The sequence below is a fragment of the Leptinotarsa decemlineata genome, unplaced genomic scaffold, assembly GCF_025532065.1.
Source record: "Leptinotarsa decemlineata unplaced genomic scaffold, Ldec_3_MD MMD2_tig00026374_RagTag_RagTag, whole genome shotgun sequence".
Taxonomy (NCBI): Eukaryota; Metazoa; Arthropoda; class Insecta; order Coleoptera; family Chrysomelidae; genus Leptinotarsa; species Leptinotarsa decemlineata.
The window spans coordinates 3,879,047-3,903,435 of NW_027412710.1; the positions used below are offsets into that span (position 1 = coordinate 3,879,047).

Consider the following 24,389-nt stretch of genomic DNA (forward strand, 5'->3'; position numbering starts at 1 on the left):
GGTATTGGAAGCAAACTATTTTGCGCTGTAATATGTTTTACCTAAAAATGGGGTGTTCCATCGCGAGTGGCGGACAGTGTATATCACTTTGGCCAACCCCATTCAGGTGGTAGGTGCATTTTGAGCATTTCCATCAGTCCTGAGAGTTTCATCGTTCCACCTCGAATATTACGGAAGATACGGGGGTGTTTCCATAAGAAGTGAGACAAATTCGGATTTTTCAGGACTGAAATTTTTTCAGGAAAAAAGTGTATTCATAGTAAGTTGGTAGTCCTGATCACGAATCTGAAGGAATTTTGAGCCTATTTTGGCCCCTAATATGTTTTACCGTAAAAATGGGATGATCCATCGCGAGTGGCGGACAGTGTATATCACTTTGGCCAACCCCATTCAGGTGGTAGGTGCATTTTGAGCATTTCCATCAGTCCTGAGAGCTTCATCGTTCCACCTCGAATATTACGGAAGATACGGGGGTGTTTCCATAAGAAGTGAAACAAATTCGGATTTTTCAGGACTGAAATTTTTTTAGGAAAAAAGTGTATTCGTAGTAAGTTGGTAGTCCTAATCACGAATCTGAAGGAATTTTGAGCCTATTTTGCCCCCTAATATGTTTTACCGTAAAAATGAGGTGTTCCATCGCGAGTGGCGGACAGTGTATATCACTTTGGCCAACCCCATTCAGATGGTAGGTGCATTTTGAGCATTTTCATCAGACCTGAGAGTTTCATCGTTCTACCCTCGAATATTACGGAAGATACGGGGGTGTTTCCATAAGAAGTGAAACAAAGTCGGGTTTTTCAGGACTGATTTTTTTTCAGGAAAAAAGTGTAATCGTAGTAAGTTGGTAGTCCTGATCACGAATCTGAAGGAATTTTGAGCCTATTTTGCCCCCTAATATGTTTTACCGTAAAAATGGGGTGTTCCATCGCGAGTGGCGGACAGTGTACATCACTTTGGCCAACCCCATTCAGGTGGTAGGTGCATTTTGAGCATTTCCATCAGTCCTGAGAACTTCATCGTTCCACCTCGAATATTACGGAAGATACGGGGGTGTTTCCATGAGAAGTGAGACACACTGTATAAGCACATACTTCTACTTAGATGCCAAGCACCAAAACTTATGGAGAAATTCAAAGATAGGTCCATGGCTGCAAGACCATTCCAAAAGCTAGTTGTAATAGTAGGAGAGGGTTGATTAAAAGAGTGTTTTGATCAAAAATATTTTATTTTCATACTTAACATCTCCAAAATGAATTTGAATTTTTAGAGATAGTTATGTTCATCCATACCACTTTAACATTATAAGTAACAATTCTTTCAGATTTTAGTGTATCAAAATAGTGAAGACATTCAGGCATTTTCAAAAATTAAAAATAAATTGCACAAGTACTTTAGAAATTTTAGAGATGTTAGAGTTGTTAGGTAGCAAGGTATCTAAAAGCCTAAAATTAGATATAATTTTACAAGAATTTAATTTAAAAAATGCCGCCATAAAAATAACGAGTACACAATTTTTGACACGTCCTTTGTATCATTAATAACGGGAATTTGATTAATAGAATTTGGATCTTGTGGCAAAAAAATCAATCTATAGAAAACACTTTACTTTCACCAGAACTAGAATACTATTTTTCGATGCGCGTTTCGTCAACCCAATTAGCATCATCAAGAGGTGACTAATTCTGAGAGCCTTAAGGTCTTAAGCATCTCCTGATGATGCCAACATGGTTAGTGAAACGACTTTGATACATTATTTTTATTCCGACAGAGAAAAAATGTTGTCAATAGAATAACGTGATTATTGGAATGAATTATCACAAATAGCCAAATATGATCAGAGCTATATTTGCTAATTATAAATAAGCCACATTTACTGATGTAATGAAATGTTGAAGGTTATTTTGATTAAAAAAAACGTTGCATCACCAACTATTAGTGTGCCTGAGTGACAAGGCAAATATCTCGTTTAAAAGTGGATAACCTACAGCAATGATACGTCATTTTTAAACATCACATATGCAATTACGTTATGAAAGGTACTTTTCTTCTGATACTATGACATGCCAAAAAAAGTTCACCATTTGTTCTTAATATTGAATGAAGGATAAATAGATGCATAAACGAAGCATTTTTATGCCAGTGGTTTTTCCTCGGGAATAGTTGGGCTACTAACAGAAGAACCAGATCGGGAACGGGCTACCTCATCCAGACTTTGTTGAGAACCGGATCTCGATACAACTTTAGTCTGAAAATTATGAAGGATTTTCAATTAATACATATAAAAATCGTCAATTATAGATGGGTGCCTATTAGCATGTCTTGAGTAATGTGCAAGCGCACCTCATTGCAATATTGGAAAGGGCACAATAAATCAGTTTATGCTGTCATTTCCATTGAGGTGTTTCTATCGTAATAGAGGGAACCCCCCTAAAAGCTGCCAATTGGCTAAGAAATGGGATTGGTGAAGTTTCAGCTCAATTGGATAAGGTTAATCCAGTCCGAAACTGTTTGAAAATATTTGAGTCGGGCCAGTAGTTGTGCCCGTTGTTTCAATCAAAAACTGATTTGAGAATGTGGTGGTGGAATGCCAAATAAAGAAGATTTTTACACGCTTTATATTAGTTTCGCCTTGTCACTCTCAAGGTCTTGACCTGTATTTGACAGAATTATTGACATTATTGTTTGATCTAGTCGCGGGCAGATGACGCTCTACGTAACCTCATTGATATATCGATATTATTGTTTGGTCTATTCGCGGGCAGATGGCGCTCTACGTAACTCCTTGATATACCTTCATTATTGCTTGATCTATTCGCGGGCAGATGGCGCTGTGTGTAACCTCCTTGATATAATTCGAAGTCACTCTACATGTAGCTGATTTTCAGGCTCCCTCTCCGGAATCGGAAAATGTCAATGGTCATTTTTCTAAGCAATATACGGCTGATTGATCCCATAATTTAGATAAAATAAATATAGTTTGAAAAGACTAAAAACACACGCTTTTATAGCATACGAAATTAAAAAATGAAAAATAAATATGGTTCAAACGCTTTTAAAGAACATTGAACTAAAAAGTTGAGAATTTTTTTTAAAATAGGCTTAAAACAATAACGAAAAAAACATATTAGTATTATTGTGAGAAAAGCGTGTGTTTAAGTATGTGGTGGATCTCGTCAAAATGAACAACTTTTTCCTATAAGATGTTTATCGAAAAATCATTAGTTCTCGAGATACAGATTGTTGAAAATTTTCAAAACATGGTTGGTTTTTGTCATAAGTTTTTTGCGATTTCAGTTATTTGTATCTCGAAAACGAGTGATTTTTCAAAAAAACATTTTATAGGAAAAAGTTGTTCATTTTGATGAGATTCATCACATACTTAGTTATTGTAACGTTTTTAGCAACTTCACCCAGGAACTAAGTAATATGCATCGATATAGAAAATTGTAAATATCTCAAAAACGATCACCTCCAGCGTTGTTGAGAAAGTGTATCTTTTTTTACTTGGAAAAGGTGTGGGAATAAGGGTTTTTCATGAAAAGTACCAAAAGTGTACTGTCAAAAAAGTTTGGTCAATTTGAAGTAAATAATGACAGCATACGCAGCGACCGCTAGATGTTACATGAAAATCAATGCGAAATTATGATATCCCACGTCGAAAAACCCCGGGTACCAAATTTCGTGCAAATAACTTATTTTTTGCAAAAGTTATTTTAAAAAAACGAAGAAAAATATCAATTTCAACACCCTGTATCTCCGAAACGAAGCATTTCCGGACACAAGTTTGTATAGACTTTTTTTTCTTAAAATGGTCTCAGGAAAACATCACTTGAATATATTACCGTACTCATGTTTCACCCTGTATACCAGGTAGGTACCCACTCACTTGTAATTCATAAAAACATTTATTATATATTGTTTAATAATGTATAATGTTCAAAGGGAACAAAGAATTGATCAAAAGCCATTTTCCACTTATTTTCTAAAAACAGCGACTTTGAGGATTTGGAACATGTCCGGTCTTGGAAAATAATAGATCTAAATCTGTTTAAAATCCGTTTTTCCGTTAATTCAGCTGTCGCCCCCCATACGAACGACAACTCTCAGAAGTTGAGAAACTTGTGCGAGCCAAGGACTAACGAGGTCTTACCTTTTAACGTATGATTCCTAACACCGTTGCAGAATCATCCCAGCTTCAACCAAATAAATTATCTCGAGAAAAATATCTGGTCGAGGCAGGAATTGGACAAAAAAGTGGTTAGAGTAAAACTTGAAGATAACAACATTTCTTGTGAAATGAAATGAGAACCAAATTTATAGGACAGATGGTTTTCATTTTGTGAGGAAAAAAAAGGCAATTTTCAGCAAAAAATGTTTTTTTTAAATTGAGCTAAAACTTTCAAAATCTCTTTTTCTAGACAAATAGCAAATATTAGGGGAGTCCCGCCCGGCATGGCGACGAAAATATTTTTTCACCCTATACGTTGTGATCACCCTAGTGATCATCATAAATTGAATTTAATTCATTAATGAGTAACACCCAATTAATTTCAACAGGTTTCACAATAAATCATATTAATGCAGACATAATTACATTTAAATTACTTGCTAAAAGTAAAACTATTTTATAGAATAAATATAGTTTTAAAAATCTAAAAAACACGCTCTTAAAGAACATCGAACTGAAAAGTTAAAAATATTTTTTTTAAATAAACTTAAAACAATAACGAACGTAAAATACTAGTATTATTGTGAAAAAACGATGGGCGCTTGATATAAACAAAAATATGGCTCAAAAAGCCCACTGTTTTTTCATAATTATACTAGTATTTTTCGTTCGTTATCGTTTCAAGCTTATTTAAAAAAAATTAACTTTTTAGTTCGACGTTCTTTAAAAGCGTGTTTTTTACTTTTTTAAAATACATTTATTTTTCATTTTTTAGTTGCATACGCTTTAGGCGTTTTTCACTATTTTTAAACTATATTTATTTTATCTAAACTTTGGGATCAATCAGCCGTATTATGTTTAGAAAAATGACCATTAATATTTTCCGATTCTGGAGAGGGAGCCTGAAAAATCAGCTACCAAGCCCAAGGCAGTAGGCGCGCAAAGGAGGGTTACAAATAAGGCAGCAGGAGCGCGTGTTAATAAAAAAAAAGACTTTTTTTCAAATGGAGAAATACATGTAAAGTAAGTTCGAAACATATCAAGGAGGTTACATACAGCTCCATCTGCCCGCGAATAGATCAAGCAATAATGTGGATATATCAAGGAGGGTACGTACAGCGCCATCTGCCCGCGAATAGATCAAGCAATAATGTCGATAATTCTGTCAAATAAAGATCCCGAGCTTGAGAATTACAAACAAACAAACAAACATACATACATACATACAGGTGAAGCTAATAAAAGTGCTAGATAATGATAAAAAAAACTGAGAAAATAAATTTACTGATATGGGAGAATTGAAATGAAAATTCAATGTTTCATTGTGTCAAGTGAATTCACAACAACAATAATAATAATATTTATTTGCCATTCAATTTGAAATACCCAAATAATCTTAGTTAACGACAAATGAATATAGTTTCCACAGAAGGATAAACCTGTACGATCAAATGAATGATGAGGATATGAAGATACAAAAATTGACGAAGTTAATGTATATTTTCATTTATAATTAATTTCTGAAAGAACACAATGCGACCTCTAATTTAGTTTTGATTAGTGAGAAGAAGTCTAGATCAACTCTATTACCACCAACAGCAACTCTAGACAATGGCGAGTATTTGCCATAGTAACAACGATGAAAATCTATAGCAAATGTTTCTGTATTCCTTGTACTTCTAGAAGGAACAAGTAAAGCTTATGAATCATATCACTAATCCACTAATCCAAGGAAATGATAATAATAATGACCTTTATCACCCAGCTAATACCACGTTGGATATTGAATTATATTCGACAGACATTTATGCAAGATATCTCACAGAGATCAGTGTCACAGTTGTTTCTCGTTCATCCAGCAGCAGGACCATACTGAAATTAATCGATTAGATCACCTACAGGTCTGTTTCAAGGTATTACCTCTCATCAGTGCAGAAAAGATCCGACCCAAACAGTAAAGTGCCTGTGACTTCGGTTATTTCAAACCGGCTCGACTGCGTGTAGGAAAACTTCGTCTAAGAGAAAGATTGTTAATCAGTAACAGCTCCATCTCGTGCACAAAGCTCCAACCACAACCTACGGTGTATTGTAGGTAGTTGGGAGAGATTAATATTTTGAGATTTTATGTCTCCTCGATATAGTTTTCAGACACAGTTTGATCTCAATTTAGATGTATTTTAGGTTATAACAATTTTACATTATTTGTTTGATCTGAATGTAATATTGGTGAATAAATCTATTTGGTCATATTTGATTATTTTACTCATAGTCCCAGCTAGAAGTTCAACATATTCTAAAACTGACATGGGTTCAGTTACCATTAGTAACTCACCCCTATGTCTGCGTAATTCAAACCTTCGACATTCTTTATAAACTTCCTGTATTACAAATTTTCTTCAATTTCACTCACCTTAACATTTTCATAAGCGGATCCTACTTTCTCCTCAATTGATCTGAATGATTCAGAATGTCGCATTTGTCCAATTTTATTAGTAATATTTCCAGTTATTCCGCCAATTAGAGAAGTAGTTTTCTGATATCTGAAAAAAAAAAATTAATACAGATCATTTGAAAATTAATTTGTGTTGGCAAACTCTTCAACTTCTGCGGAAGTGAATGGTACAAGTACAAACCAAAAGTATTTGCTGATTTTTTGAATAACTCCAGGTGCCTGAAGGGTGCCTGAAACTTCCCTTTTTTCTTAGTATCGTGAGTATGCTTGTTACAGTTCCTTTCGAAGGTATTTTGATTACAATGTACATATGCCAACAGTTCAAGAATTAATATGCCACCGACTGTTTATATTTTATGTTCTTTAAAAATGTTTCGACATGATTGGCCCTCGAGACATCTTAGAATAAGATTCCAACATTTGTTGACTGAGCTCGTAATTTTTGTTTGTGATGAGTGTTTTTATTTTTAATTAGGAAGTGGAGTCATCTGCGTATAACGTGGTAAAAATATCTGATAAAATCAAGTCAATTTCACTAGTTCGGACTTCCATTGTCTATTAGATAAAATGATTTGAAATCCCTGAAACAAGTAAAAAAGAATAATTAAAAAAAAAAAAAAGAGAATAGTTGAAAATAACAATTATATTAAGCAACAATAAACCTGAAATGAAATGATAGTAAAATAACCTACAAGTAAAAATATAATAATTGAATAAATAAAAATTAAAGGAATGCAAAAAGAAAATAATAAAAATAAAAAAGTGTAGAGATTCCAAGTCACGTTAGTTCACGACGTTTCGATTGTTGGTATCTACAATCGTCTTCGGGTGATGACCCGAAGACGATTGTAGATACCAACAATCGAAACGTCGTGAACTAACGTGACTTGGAATCTCTACACTTTTTTATTTTTATTATTTTCTTTTTGCATTCCTTTAATTTTTATTTATTCAATTATTATATTTTTACTTGTAGGTTATTTTACTATCATTTCATTTCAGGTTTATTGTTGCTTAATATAATTGTTATTTTCAACTATTCCCTTTTTTTTTTTTTTTTTAATTATTCTTTTTTACTTGTTTCAGGGATTTCAAATCATTTTATCTAATAGACAATGGAAGTCCGAACTAGTGAAATTCATCACGAAACATTGTCAATCACCTTCAAACAAACGTTAAAATCAAGTCATTTATATATAAGATTGAACAGTACAGGTCCCAATACGGATCCTCGTGGAACCCCTATTCTAGTGATTTAGAAATTATGAAAAAATCGTGTGTCGTAAGCTACTTGTGCTTTGATATTAAAAAAAACAAACCTACTCACCTTCAGCTGTAATATTAACAATATATACTTGAATGGACAAATTCTTGAGAATAAAAACCAATCCAAATTCCTAGGAATCTTCACGAATAAGAAATCAAAATTTGATCAACAAATTTCAGCTTTGAATAAAAAATTGGCATCAGGATGTTACTCACAACAAAAATGGTAAATCATTCCCTGATTGAGTCCCACCTGAGATATGGTGTTGCCTTCTGGGGATTTTGCAGTCAACAACTTTTTCATTCAGTGTTTGTTTTGCAAAAGCGAGCGGTTAGATACTTACGGAAGGTGGGAGTGGGTCAGTCATGTAGACCAGGGGTCTCCAAACTTTGAAGCCTTCGGGCCATAATGATTTTTTCAGTTTGTTCCAAGGGCCAATTTTTGCCATTAACTATATTTCTAGACTAGGATAGTCGCAAAGTGCGTGACCTTAGCAAACTTACGTTTTTTTTGTATTTCAATTATTATTGTGTATTGTGACACTTAACGACATCTAGTGGCGAGAAGTGGTACTATGTACTATCTTTTTCAGCTACCCGCTAGGTGGCATTAGGCGTAATTAAATATTTGGAATTACCGCGTTGGTTCGAGAAAGTTCTGGTTCTAGCTAGTGTATTCCGATCACCTCGAGATGGCAGTAATAATTGCATATAAAAAGGCTAGCGGCGCAACTGCGAGTTAGTCTGCGTAGGAAAGGCTAAGGAAGCGAAACTGTCTATTGTGAAATAAAGTAACACCCGTCAATAAAAGTATTTTGATTTGACTTATTGTTTTTATGTGTGATTTGTTAGTATGGAAAAGAAGCGAAAAATCGACAGTGAATGCAGAACGTTCCAAGAAAAATGGAACTTTCAGTATTTTGTGATTGAGTCCAGTAATAAGGCGCTATGTTTAATTTGTAATGAAACCATAGCTGTTCTCAAAGACTATAACATTAAACGACACTATGAATCGAAACATCTTCAAAGTTACTCCAAGTATACAGGAAGTTTGCGAAAAGAAAAATTTGAAGCTTTGAAACGCGGACTCAAATCGCAGCAATCTTTGTTTACCAAAGCGAATAATGAACAAGAGTCTGCAACTCGCGCCAGCTTTCGAGTGGCTCTTGAAATCGGAAAACGTGGCAAACCATTCACCGATGGAGAATTGATAAAAGAATGCTTGATTGCAGTAGCCAAAGAAATATGCCCCGAAAAGGTAAATTTATTTAAAAGTGTCAGTTTGTCAGCAAACACCGTGGCTCGGAGGGTGCAAGACATCGCAGAAAATATATCATCTCAACTGTCTGACTAAAAAATGGACATCTATTTTATTTTTATTTTTTATTTATTTATTTGCCACTGAGGTACAGTATGTACATATGGTATGTCAATAACTTAAAATTAATATATATATATATAGAACATAATAACAGTGTGATACGAATAAAATAGGTAGGTATTTCATTTATCATATATGTATATATACATATATGCATATATACACACATACACACACCCACATATATAAACATACACACATACATACACATATATAGACAAGACACGTATATAAATTCCTTAGTAAAAATATGGAACAGGCGTCGAAGATAACACTAAATAATAGTAAGAGGAAAAAAAAAAATTAGTAAAATCATTGCTCAACAGAAATCATCTTCCAGGAATTCATCACAACTATAGTAACATTTTTGCAGCAGCAATTGCTTTACTCTACCATGAAACACTTTATCAGAGGTAATTTGTTTGATCTGCTCTGGTAATTTATTATACAGATTTATGGCATTATACAAAGGGGACTTTTTATATTTCGTTGACTTATGACTTGGAATACGCAAAACATCACCATGACGTGTGTTGTAACTGTGCACCGTTGCGTTTGTTTCTAGTTCATGGATGTTAGATCTAGCAAATCCTATACATTTAAGAATGTATATGGAGGGAGCCGGTAATAATTTTTCCCTAACGAATACTGGTTTACAGCTGTCTCGGTGTTCAATGCTGAAAATTAGTCTAACAATGCGCTTTTGTGCTACGAATACTCTGATGAATTCATTACTGCAACCCCATGCTATGATATTGAGGGATATATGTGAATATGCCATAGCAAAATAGATTTCTAGTAGACCTGCTGTGTCCATGCATGATTTCATTTGCCTTAAAGCAAAGAATGTCTTGTTTAATTTGTTGCAGACATCTTTTATTTGCAGATCCCATGATAAGCTTTCATCCAAGTAAGTTCCTAAAAATTTTATTTCGCTACTAATCTTTATTTCGTCAATAGTTTGTAGGTCATCTGGAACATTATTTTTCCTATTATAGAAATTTACTATTACAGTTTTTGTGGAGTTTAATATTAATCTGTTTCGCTGACACCAGGAGCTAAAACTATCGATTATGCATTTTACCTTACTAAGCAGTACATCAATATTTCCCCCTGTAACTGTGATAGTGGTATCATCCGCAAACATGGTAAGGTGGCAATCTTTCAGATATTCTGACAAATCATTTGCATACAACAAAAAAAGCAATGGTCCAAGCACTGACCCCTGTGGCACTCCAAGCTTAACGTCGTTGCACCTTGATCTAACATTTTCACATTTTACAGTCATGGTACGCCCTTTGAGGTAAGATTCAATCCATTGTAACAAGTTATTCGGGAACCTAAGTTGGGTCAGTTTTGCAACTAGAAATTCAGGAGACACTGTGTCAAACGCTTTTGTTAGATCAAAAAATAAAGACATTACAAAATTATTCGAATCCACTTCTTTGTAGATATAATTCAGTAAGTGATATGTTGCAGTTTCAATTGATTTACTCTTTCTGAATCCATGTTGATCTTTGCACAGTATATTATTTTCTGCCAAATAATGCGTAATCCTATTTGCGACTATTTTTTCAAATAATTTAGACAGTGAGCAGAGCAAAGAGATTTGCCTATAATTTTCTACTACCGAGCGATCGCCTTTTTTGAAAAGAGGTATTACTAATGCCTTTTTGAATTCTTCGGGAAAGTATCCTTGCAAAAAAGACTGATTAAATAAATAAGTCAAAGGGGTAATCACCACATCGATTATTTTTTTTATTGTTTCTATTGACAACTCATCCAATCCAGTAGACTTTTTATTTTTTAATATTTTCAGTGTGCTTAGCACCTCAGATTCGCTTATAGGATCATTTTGGAAAGGATGAATTATATGGTGATTCCTTGAGACTGTACAAGGCAGTGCCATATTTTGACCAAAGTTTTTTTCAGTTGCAAATTTGGCAGCATTTGAGAAATTGTAAGCAAACAATTCTGTTATTTCATTTAGGTCTGTAATTTCTTGATCATTTTTTAAAATACTGATAATTTTGTTCGATGATCTACTCTTCCTTCCTAGTTCATTATTTATAATGTTCCATGTTGCTTTGGTCTTATTGTCTGCATTCAGAATTTTGTTGTTGAAATAATTGATTTTAGCCTCTTTCAAGTTTTTTTTATGTTCTTTTAAACTGTTTTGATATAAAGTTAAACTTCTGGCATCTGCTTCCTTAGAAGCTTTGATATTTCTAAACATTTCTCTCAATTGTTTTCCCTTCTGGATAATATCATTTGTAACCCAGGTTTTAGAATGATTTTTTACAGTGAGACATCTTTCTGGGCATGAGACATTAAAACACCAGGAAACAGATTCCAAGAAATATGAAAAGCTGACATCAATCTTCATATCATATAGTTGAGGAAACCAGATTATACTATTTAGCCTTATTTTGAATTCATTTATATTTTCAGGATTTAACTGACGCTTATAAACTATTTGTTTTTTATTTTCTTCCTTAACGTGATTTTTACTTATCTGAAATGTAAGAATATGTGACAGATGGTCTGCTATATTTGGTTGTTTTAACTTGCATTCATAGTAATGATCTGAATAGGTAGATGTCATGTAGTCAATGCATGTTCGGCTTGTGTGTCCATTTATATTTGTAAAAATCCTAGTGGGGCCTATAAAGTTTATATTAAGTTGGTAAGACTTGAAAAGGTCAGTGAGCAGTTTAGTGTTACTATCTTCTGGTGCTAGGTAATTTATGTTGAAATCTCCACACAATATAGTAAAGTTAGATCTGCACTCCGCTATTGCTAATGCCTGCGATAGACAATTTAAAAAAACTCGAGGGTCCCCACTTGGTGGTCTGTATGCGGTTATGATAGTGACTTTAGTTGTATTTTTACGATAGAAAATTGCACAGATCTCTACATGACACTCTACAGATAACTTTTTTATAGACTCTAGTTCATTACAATTTGTGTTTTCTTTTACTAAAATCAGTACACCCCCTCGTTCATGATTTTCCCGACAATAAATTGCTCCTACTTTATAGCCTCTCAAATAAACTAACCCATAATCTTTTGTTATCCAGTGTTCAGAAAAACATAAAAAATCCAATTTATTTTCATCAGCAAAAACCTCGATAGAGCTATAGTTGTTAAAAAATCCCTGGACATTTACATGACACACACTATCTTTACTAACGTTTATATTATTTAGTAGAACCTTTCTTACATTTGTTGCAGATTGAGCTGTGATAGTCTGGGGTATAAAAAATTTTTTTGTTTGTTTGTCCCCTCAACACTTGAGTTCATCACTAAAATATCACCAGAAATAGTATTGTTTTCTAAATTCACTGAAAATTTTTTGTTGTTTGTTTCTGCATCTGATTTAGAGTACGTTTGAACTACTTCATTTTCTTTTTCTACAGATACACAGCATGTCTTCATAAACTTGTTAACCCGAGTAAAGTGCTTATCTATATGACGAAGTAGAGATTGCATCAGATACCACTTTCCAATCCTATTTATAGTGAATCCATCTGTGTGATAATTTGTCTTCCTTAGTGCAGAATTACATTCAAAAACAAGCCCAAGTTCATTGGTTCTATTAAACACAGCCTTGACGAATGCTAAGTTTTCCATATATATTCCATGGTTTTTATATATTTGGTCGTATCTGTATGGTCTAGTGATGATTATAGGGTTTGTATGCATTAGTTTCTCGATATATGTCTCGATAAGTTGAAGATGGAGGATTTTAGTCCATATGAGCACAATGTCGTTTCTTGTAAAGCTAGAAGAATAGTATACAGCAGTTTTTATGAGTTCATCATCTGGGGCATTTGATTTTATTATTGCTTGTACGGCATACTTATTTGATTGCCTTAATACAATATTTGCTAAATCCTTCCCATTTGAACCTGCAACTATCAACATCCTGCTCTTTATTACAGGAATGTCGTTTCGTATGCTTGGGGTACTCTGGTCTTTGTATTTTGAAAAATCTTCATCTTCAAGTGATTGTGTTGCACTAGCTTTTTTTTTCTGTTTGTGTTTGTTCTGTTTGACATGCTATTTGTTTCCTGTTTGGGAGGATTGTCTGACACCCAATGTTTATCATTTGCTTGCCATTTGCAGCACCAATAACTTCCTGTAATTTTGAATTTTCATTACGAACATCTTCTAATTTACTTGTAAGCTGTTTTATTTGTTCTTTTGCTTCAGAAATATGTTTTTTTTGTTTTTCTATCAGCTCACTCAGTTCTTTTTCATTATTTAAAGCTTCGTCCATATAAAATTTGGCATCCTTCTTCAACTTTTCTATATATGTGTTTTGTACTTCTTGTTCCTGTGTCAATTTTAATACACTTTCTTCCAACAATGACTTTTCTTCCAAGATCTCATCCTTATATGACAGGTTTTCAGTTTCACAGCATATTACTTTATGATTTTCAATAAAGCTCACTTTTCGACTATTTCTTAGGGCACATGCTTTGTGGAATATAGAAATGCATTTAATACAAACATAATATGATGGTGCGGTCTTTTGTTTGCAGCATTTGAAATTGAAATTTGCCATGTTTATTAGTTTTTACCTCTACTCAAGGTTTATCAAAATAAATTTATATTTTATTAAAAATATTATTAAAGCCGTTCCTGTCCACTTTGTTTATCACCATCATGAGTGGTTTTCTCTAGCACTGGATGAGTTAACGGATGTGTCAGATACTGCTCAGGTGTTGATTTTTATTCGCGGAGTAGATAAAAGTTATGAAGTGTATGAAGAACTTCTTGATATTTATAGTATTCACGGCACGACAACTGGGGCAGATATTTTTAAGGGAGTTGAAAATGCCATTAATAAAAAGAACCTTCGATGGAGAAATTTGAAATCTAAAACAACTGATGGAGGCAAAAATATGTATGGTAAAAATAAAGGAGTGGTTGCACTTGTGTCAAAGGCTGTAGAAAATGAGGGTGGTTCAAAACCATCAGTCTTACATTGTATCATTCATCAACAGTCCTTGTGCGGAAAATGTTTGGATATGTCTGAAGTTCTAAAACCAGTCATATCAGTTGTTAACTTCATCAGATCCACTGGGCTGAACCACCGACAATTTCGCGAGTTTATTCAACAGATTGGAGAAAATGATTTACCATATCATACTACCGTACGCTGGCTTAGTTGCGGAAAAGTCCTTAAGCTCTTTTTTGAACTTCGAGCAGAGATCGAAATTTTTGAAATGAGAAACAGCGCCATTTTGCCGATTTAGAAAATAGTGAATGGATGTGGAAGTTAGCCTTCTATGTCGATTTGACAAATCATATGAACAAACTGAATTTGAGATTGCAAGGAGAAAATCAGCTTCTCCCTGATTTATACACCAATATCAAATCCTTCAGGCAGAAAATAATACTATTTCAATCGCAATTACGCAAAAAATGTTTCACACATTTTGAAACATGTGAAATATTCAGCCACACTACAGAGACTGAATTTCCCGTCAATTTTGCAATCGAAAATCGAGTATAGAGTGCTTTGAAGATAAATTTTGATACTCGTTTTTCAGATTTTGATGTCATTGCGAATCAAATTAAGCTTTTTCAAAATCCTTTTGATTCTGACATTGAAAACCTGGCTCCAGAAGTCCTAATGGAAATTATTGATTTAAGGTGCAGTGATATGCTTAAGAACAAATATCAAAATTCATCTTTGTTGGAATTTTATAAGAGTCTTCCACTAGAACAATTTGATAATTTGCATAAATTTGCTCGTAGGTTGTTTTCTGTTTTTGGTACTACTTACTTGTGTGAGAAAACGTTTTCCGAAATGAAGTACACAAAGAATGTTTACAGATCTCAATTAACCGATGAGCATCTTAAATCTCTTTTGATAATTGGTACAAGTAAAATTGATCCACAACTACAAAGTATTTTCGGTGGAAAATCACAATTACATAAATCTCATTAGTATTTTTGTTTTACTGTGATTCATTTCAATTATTTGTTAGTTATTAGTATGCTTAAACTTAGATACTTAAGTTAAGTTTTCTCTGTCATCATTTCTGTCGTTAAGTTTTACCTTGCAAGTAAATAAAACCGAATAATTATCATTCTGTGTTTTCTTCTTCAACTTATCACAACAATAGTAACAACAATTAGGTAATCATTGGCTGTCACGGGCCAGATTGATGACACTGGCGGGCCGGATTTGGCCCGCGGGCCGTAGTTTGGAGACCCCTGATGTAGACCATTATTTTTGAGAGAAAAAATTCTCACTGTTACTTCTATTTTCATACTGAAAACTGTGTGCCTGATTTACATAAAACATAATATGGTTGGAACTCCGGAACATATTAAATTACATAACCCGGCAAGTAACAGAAAATAAAATACATCTTCCTGTTCCAAAAACCAGTCAGACAAAGTATTCTTTAATGTATGAAAGTAAAAAGCTGTATAATCACATACCTTCCGAAATTAGGGAGGAAAAAAGCTATAAAAAGTTCAGAAATCTTGTTAAAGATGCCCTTGCAACTAAAGCGTACTACAATCTTGATGAATATTACAATGGAACTTTGCTGTGATTTAATAAAGGTGTTTTTTTGTTGTTTATATTGACACCTATAACCTATAAATTATATTTTATACTGGGATATATCTTATTTTCTAGCCATGACATGTGAACTTATGTTCAAATTGTTTATATTTGTTATTTACATCTTTTGAAAGGGACTATACATACTATTCTGTGTACAAACTTTGTTAAATTTTATTTTCTATTGTTATATTTTATCTATTAGACATGTGAACTTAATTTTACTCAAATTGTGTTTCTGGGTATTTGTGTTTTTGAATTGTTTCTTTTCTTTTATTCTTTGAAATGCTATACGTACCAGATTTTTTTCAACAAGCTATGTCAATAAGATTGTATTTTCTTGGACAATAAAGTACATGTCTATCAAATGGTAGAAAGGTGAGAGAATTTATCAGACGGATTTTACTGATATTCACAAATTGTTAGAGAAACTTTCAAGAATAGACGAATGAATTTTGTTGTACTTACATTGGAGCATCAGTAACAGCTTTGGTCACTTGTCCAACCTTACTTTCCACAGTTTGATATCTGTTGAAAAAAGCATATATATATATTTACCCTGCCTCAAATAAAAGAAACTTCAATGGACTATCAAATTGTTATTTTGGACCAGAAAGTGAATATTCAAGCGAGTGGAAGGTTTGGAAATCGAGTTTATCGACCAGCATAACTTCAGAATATACATGAAATGAATATGCGGTAACTTTTTTGATATCAGATACAGCTTCATGGATAACTAGAAACTTTTTTGTCATATTTATCAGGGCCATTCACAATCTGGGATCAATAATGTAAAGAAAGATTTGGGTTTTCTGCTTCTCCATCTTTATAAAAAAGAGGGGGGGGATCCGTTTAGTGATGGAGTAGAACAGTGGTCGCCAACCTGTCGATCGCGAGCTACCGGTAGCTCGCGGAGGCAATTCTGGTAGCTCTCACAACGATTTTAATTTAAAAAATACAAACTGCAAAAATCAGAGAAGCTTCCGAAAATTCCACAAAAAAATCTAATTGTCATAATATTAAACATAAACAGCGGCAACGTTGCGGTGAGCGATCTGCCGCTAACGCCATCAAGCCAGAATCGGCTAGAACCGACCAGCCGGACCAGCGCGTTAGTGTTCGAGAACGATCTAGATTGCTTTGAACGGGATAAATACGCACGGCGCGGCGACATTGCGCTTAGTTTAAAACTGAACGCGTAACCAACGTCCAGCGGTTGGGTTAGTAGAGAACAACAAAAATAATATTATGGCAAGCAGTTGTAAGAAGGTAAAGACATACCACTTTCATTCGGAATGGGAAGAACAATACTTTTTTACAGAAGTTAAAGATAAAAATGTGTGTTTGTTATGTAATACTTCGGTCTCCATTGCTAAAAAAGGGAATATTGAGAGACATCATAAAACTGTACATTCTAATTTTGAAAAATCATTCCCACTACATTCTGCCGCCAGAAAGGAGAAACTGAAACAGTTAAAAAAGCAGTTAATTGGACAACAATCAATATTTTTAAGAACAGTCGACAAAAATAAGGCTGCAACTGAAGCATCGTACCGTGTGTTCCAGATAATTGCACAAAAAAAGAAACCTTATGAAGACGGGGAAATGATAAAACAGGCGTTTTTAGAAGCTGCTGATTCGTTATTTGCCAATTTTAGAAATAAAGACGAGATAGTTTCAGCTATAAAATCTATGCAACTTTCTGCTAATACAGTGATGAGACGTGTAGAAGTAATGAGCAATGATATTTTTTTACAGTTAAGAACTGACTTAGATAACTGTGTTTATTTTTCACTTCAACTGGATGAATCAACAGATGTCGCTAATACTGCCCAGATGGCCGTGTTCGTCAGGATGGTTTTTAGTGATTTTACGATTAAAGAAGATCTTTTGAAGTTCATTCCACTGAAAGGACACACTACTGGACATGAGTTGTTTTCTCATTTAAAAAATATTATTTCTTCCGAGAAAATTCCAATATCGAAAATGGTAGGCTTGACAACCGATGGCGCTGCAGCTATGGTGGGTTGTGATAAGGGTCTGGTGGCGTCATAAAGATAAAACTTTTCCGCAATTTCTCTGTTACCACTGCATTATCCATCAGCAAGCATTATGTGGAAATTTCCTGAAACTAAACAACGTTATGAAACTGGTGGTAAAAATTGTGAACAAGATTAGAGCTCAAGCGTTACAAAGAAGATTATTCAGAACCTTGGCTGATGAAGTTGACTGTCATTACTGGGACCTACTTCTTCACTCTGAAGTCCGATGGTTAAGTAGAGGACGGGTGCTGAAACGTTTTAATGATGTCCTATCTGGCATAGTTCAATTTTTCAAACAACACGATGAACCGACTCCGGAACTAGAAAATTCAATCTGGCTTAGAGATTTTGGTTTTCTCGTGGACATTACAGAGAAATTAAACGAACTTAATTTGCAGCTTCAGGGGAGAGACAAAGAACTAGCGGAAATGATTTCTGATATAAAAGCATTTATCAAAAAGCTGGAGTTTTGGGAACAAAACCTAATTAACAGCGATGTCAAGCATTTTCCTATTCTTTCAGAAAAAATATCTCAAAATCCATTAGAACCCTATGACAACAAATATCATGTAGAAATAATTTCTACCCTGAAGAATAACTTCAAAAATCGTTTTAAGGATTTCAATGAAATGGCTTTAGTAGCGCAGTTTGTTGTTTCACCCTTTATGGAAATTGATATCCAACAGTTTTCAACTTGTGTTATGCAGAACTTTGGCGAAGACATCGCTGCAACAGAAATGGAAGTCATTGAGTTTCAAAATGATTTAGCCTTAAAATCGTTAGTCTCAAGTACTGAATGTATCTGGCCTATTGTAAGTAAAGACAAATATTCAGTACATTTGGATAATTGTATTCAAATGGCTGCATCAAATTATACTGCAAACATTAAAAAAATTATCGATGAGTTTGAGTGTCAGCCTTCTCATTGAACGTACTTTTTTATTTTTCAACGTTTATGTTCATGATAGTGCGTTACTTTTTTGTTGTTATTATTAACTATTTTTATATCATACGTGACATGCCGTTGTGGCTGGATAAAAGTTTGTGTTTATTTTTCAAACACCTTCGTTTGATAGGTAGGAATGTAGTGGAATGTGTGGTTTTTAAGGATTCACCATGCGCTCATATGGCTTATTCCGGCCATTGCTGATAAACCTCTGGTACTTAACCTGGGATTGGCGATGACTTGACCATTCACTCCAATCACATTATCGTCATTCACTACCCTTCTCTGAACATTTCTTTTCTTATTTAAAACCGAACCTGCCTCCCTGAATTTTGTTACCAAATCCAGAATGTGATTTCTGCTCAGGTGTTTACCAGGGTTTTGCTCGTTAAATAAAATTGATGTTCTATTAGCATTTTGGTCGTTGCCAAAAAATAAAGCAATAACTGAAACCGTTTCAGCAGTAGTGTAAGGCATTTTTAAACAAATAACAATACACGACCCGTTCAAACAAAACAATCGAACAATGTACCAATGAAAACTGGAAGAAGAGGTGTGGGTATTGATTTTAAAAAAGGGATTTTATTTAACAAAAAACTGATAAGAAGAACTGCTCGAAAAGTTTTTTATTTAGGCATACAAGTTACCGAGTGGTCTGTCTAATGTATTATTAACATGGCAATTTTAACTTCAAATTATCTCGAAAACTAATCGTTACAAAAATTTTCTTTTAACAGAGTTGTAAAGGTATTCGAAAGACCTTTAAAACAAGATGCCACTCGACCTACTTTCCCTATCTAAATAAGGGTTGTCGGACGCACCCCTCCGACGGGGTGCGTACTACAAAAAATTTGATTAGTCTGAAAGGTGTCCCCCTGTAATTAGAAATCGAAGTGTTCAAGCTTTTTTCAAAAATCTTACTTTTTATATTCAAAAACGGCTCTGTTAAGTTTTCATTGTTACACACTGTATTGTATACCATGTTCTTCTTGTAATTCAATTTACATTGGTGAGACCAGTCGTAATCTATCAGGAAGAATCACTTCCATAAAAGTGACTGCAGACTAAACAAACGTTCCTGTGGACTAGTTGAACATGTTATCTTTTCAGATCATGTTATGGATTATCAAAATACTCAAATTTTAACAGTTGAAAATAATAAATTCAAAGGTTTTGGTAGTACAAAACGTCAGGTTAATTTCAATATTGTAACTTTTTTAGTGCTTGTGAAAAAAATTGTTATACAAATTTTATGTACCCCCTTTAAGGGACTGTATCTCAACAAGGGATGCTCCAATTAAATTTCTTTATATGAAAGATCCTATCTTTTTTCGATGAGGAATCACCTCCTTAAATATTTTACCCTCATTTAGTGACACCCTGTATAATAAACGTTTAAAAAAAATCAATTTGAAGTTTTTGAGCGCCGTCCTGTCAAATACTCGTATTTATTGAAATCAATATCACCTATGTTGATCCAAAAAAAATCAATAATGCCAGTCTCAAAAATAACCAAAATAAGCATTTTTTTTCTATTACACCTACTTTTTTAGAATATTAAAAAGTTTCAATTTTTTGGAACCAGAATAGGTAGATAATAATTTATATCGACAGGAAAGTAAACGAGAATTGAATTCAACAAATTTCTAGTGAATTTTATGTGTTTATACATACATAAGAGAAGAAAAACTCACACGTTGCTTTCCTTGACATTCTTTATCCCCTGATTAATGTCGTCAGACACCTCCCTCCATACAGTAATGCCTAAGTTACGCTTAAGTTCAGCACTTCTTCTAAGTTTTGATGTCAATACAGTCCTAAGAGTTGCAATTTCATCTTCAATTTGGGCAAGTTCTTCTTGCCACAATTTTTCTTGTTCAGCTTTTTCTTCCATTGACAAATGGGATAAATCTGGAGTGACATGGCCACTACCGAGTATCGCCTCATCTGAAAAATAAAAAGATTCAAATGAGGCCAAATTGTTTCAGTTTTCGAAAATCATCATAATGTTAGGTTAGAGCGTCATCATTCACATCGACACGACCTTCTGTGAAAAGTTTGTAACACTTTTGTAACATTTTTCTGACTCAAAGACATTTCAAGTGTTTTTTATTGAAAGTATGAATTAGGGAGGTCCGTTTTCTCATCAATGGCTATAAATGCATTAGAAGTTCCACAAGGGTCTATATTAGGGGGCCTACATTGTTTATTTTATACAGGTTGGGCCATGGAAAACTTGACATGGAGGTTTTGGGTACTAATCTTTCAAATTCTAAAAAAAAAAACGCTTAGACAGGTCGATTTTTATTGGTAGGGGGACAGTTTTTTTTTCCCATTTACAGCGTCGTCACTCTACCGGAGCAGAAGGGTGAACAACCCTTGGAATTTTAATAGGGAACTGGGGGCGAGTCGCACATCGTTTGAAATATCATGGAATTCTCTAAACAACGGTGTACACTTTTTTTATTTGGACGAACCATATTAAATCAAGAGTTGAAGTTATTTTATTCTCATGTTAACATATGCCCAAAATGGGCAGCTCCAGCTTCCATGCAATAATAGAGATTCCACAAGGTTCCGTTTTGGGACCAGTGTTGTTTCTCATTTATGTCAATGACTTGGTCCATGTTGACATAAGTGGTAAATTCACATGTTTCGCTGACGACACCACTATCCTCTGGCATAGCAATACCGCCTCCAATTTACTTGATCAAATCATCGTCGACATAAGAAGGGTTAAAGAGTGGTGTGATTCCAATCTTTTATCATTCAACATCGATAAAACAAATAGGGGAAGTACACTTGGAAAATGTAAAAATTGAAAATTTGGAGAAAAACAAAATTTGAAGCCTCTTCATTGATGAAAATCTAAAATTTGATTCCCATGTCAACTACTTATGTAAAAGACTAGCAGCAGCATGTCATGCAGTAAGAGTTGTTGCAAGAGAGTTAGACACTACTATCACAAAATCAGTTTATTTTGCAAAAATTGAGTTCTATTTACGTTATGGAATTTGTTTCTGGGAAAATTGTGCAAAATTTCGTTTCAATATGGTATTCTCTCTACAAAAAAGATCCATCAGGTATTTATGCAAGGCTAGCTACAGGGATTCATGCCGCCCATTATTTGTGAAGCAAAAAATTCTGACCTTAGTACGTCTTTTTATTTTGGAAACAGTGTCTTATCCACAAAAAATATAAAAATCAATTTAATACTACCTCAACTTATAGTACACGTCAGTCTTACTCGTTTCCCTTCCCACACCTTCTCTAGCCCTTACACAAAATTCTATTATTTTCAATAGCAAGAAGTTATTTAATCACCTTCCCATTAATTTAAGGCGAATATACAGGGTGTTCCTGAAACACATGCTAATATTTAAGGAGGTAATTCTTAGACCCATTTTAAGAAAAAAACTTCTTATGGACGTATGTCCTAAACGCCGTAACTTTTGAGATACAGGGTGGCAAAGTTTTAAAAAATAATCAGTTTTTTAATAATAACCGAGATAATTTTGTAGACATCTTTGGCATATTTGGTACATATGTTCCATGCCTCAAGGCGCATTTTCTGATGTACACAAATTTGTATTTTTTCAAACAGTGGCATCCCTACGGGTTTCGCATTGAATATTTTTGAGGAAAAAGTACTACGCCAATGCTTTTTTTTCAAAATAAAATCATTTTTAAAATCCTCATTTATTTTTGAGAAAATTTGATCTCCTGGTAATTCTTTGTCCGACGCATGATTTTCACTCGAAAAAATAAAAATCGACAGAAAGCAAATTAAGAAATTAGATCAATTCTAAAATGAATATAAGAATCTGAAAATTGCTTCATAACGCATTACCAATTCCCTAATAATATTTGAAAACATAATCTGCAAAAAAATAAATTTTTCACAAAAACGAGTTTTATTTTATTTTGTGACAGTAAGTCTAAACGAATAGCACAAATTTGTTAATTAGTAATAATACCAAATGTGATTATAAAAATTATTGGAAGTGGCCACCTGCACTTAGTATGCATGCTTCCGCCCTTCTACGCATGGAATTACGCACCCGTTTAAATATTCCCGGCGTATTTCGTATAGTTTCACACGAGGCAACTATTCGCTCTCTTAAATCTTCTAAAGTATTAACTGGAGTTTTATACATAAGAGTTTTAAGGTGACCCCATAAAAAAATCTAAACTGTTGAGATCGGGGGATCTTGCTGGCCATTGCTGAGGTCCTCCGCGACCTATCCAACAATTAGGATAAACTGTATTTAAATGGTTTCGGTCAATTACACTGAAATGAGCAGGGGCGCCATCGTGCATGTACCATATTCGATTCCTTAACGCAAGTGGCACATCTTCCAATAACCCAGGTTGCATGTACCATATTCGATTCCTTAACGCAAGTGGCACATCTTCCAATAACCCAGGTAAGTCTTCTTCGAGAAAGTGTAAATAAGAACGACCATCAAGGCGTCCTGGTAGAAAAAATGGGCCTATTAGATGATCACCTATAATTCCTGCCCATACATTAACCGAAAATTGGTGTTGGAAATGGGTTTCGGTTATTGCATGGGGATTTTCTTCAGCCCACACATGATTGTTATGGAAATTTTGAATGGCATTCCGAGAAAAATTTGCTTCGTCTATGAACAAAATTTGTTTCTCAAACTGCGGATTTAGTGCAATACTTTGTAGATACCACTGACTGAAGTTCACACGCTGTGGAAAATCTCTGGGGAGTAATGCCTGCACTCTTGAAATATGGTATGGGTATAACAAAAAATCAACCAAAATACGCCAAACAATTTGATGACAAATATCCAGAGTTCTAGCGATCTTCCTCGTACTCGTCTCAGGATGTTCCTCAATTTCTTGCAGCACCGCTTCCTCAATTTCAGGAGTTCTTACTACACGAGGTCTGCCTTCCGGAGTCCCTTTCTTGAAACTACCAGTTTCCCCAAGTCGACGATGAATATTTGAAAAGGTTCGGCTATCTGGTAAGGCACGATTAGGATATCTTTCCTGATAAATGCGCCTGGCTTCTGTTGCATTACCATCGGCAAGGCCATATACGTAATGCATTTGCGCCATTTCCGCATTCGTATAATTTACCATATTTACTGATATTCAGAAAAACAGCGGACTACCAAAATAACTTCAATAACACTTCAAAATCAATCAAAACGCGCTGTGACAGTTTTTAACACCAACACCTTACTTTAAACCAACATCAATATTAGCTACTGACGTTTGTACATACAGAGAATTCGTTTTTTATTGCTATGGTGGGTACGCTGTTTTTTCTGCTTTTAATCTTTAAAAGAAATCACCTATCGACAAACTCCATATTTCCAAGAGGTGCAGTAAATAAATTCTGCTACACGTCATTTATTCCAGGATAACTAAATTTATGTTTTCAAAAATTATTAAGCGGTGCTGCGTTATGACGTAATTTTAATTGAGAACAGTGCATCTGACAACAAACAAATACCTTTTAGATCCTCAAGTATTTTGCAACAAATCTGATCTCTTAGTTTGCTTTCAG

General features: G+C 34.2%; 1 protein-coding gene across 1 annotated transcript in view; it reads right to left on the reverse strand.

Annotated features, from left to right (window-relative positions):
• Positions 1 to 1,206: 1,206 nt before the first annotated feature.
• Positions 1,207 to 24,389, reverse strand: part of LOC111506626 (uncharacterized protein F13E6.1) — a 28,200-nt gene continuing 5,017 nt past the window's right edge. Inside the window, exons 2-5 of the mRNA XM_074185456.1 lie at positions 20,539 to 20,791; positions 16,325 to 16,384; positions 6,579 to 6,708; positions 1,207 to 2,245 (exon numbers count right to left, since the gene is read on the reverse strand). Of these exons, the coding sequence (XP_074041557.1) occupies positions 2,132 to 2,245; positions 6,579 to 6,708; positions 16,325 to 16,384; positions 20,539 to 20,791 (557 nt within the window). The 3' untranslated portion in view covers positions 1,207 to 2,131. The remainder of the gene's footprint in view (positions 2,246 to 6,578; positions 6,709 to 16,324; positions 16,385 to 20,538; positions 20,792 to 24,389) is intronic.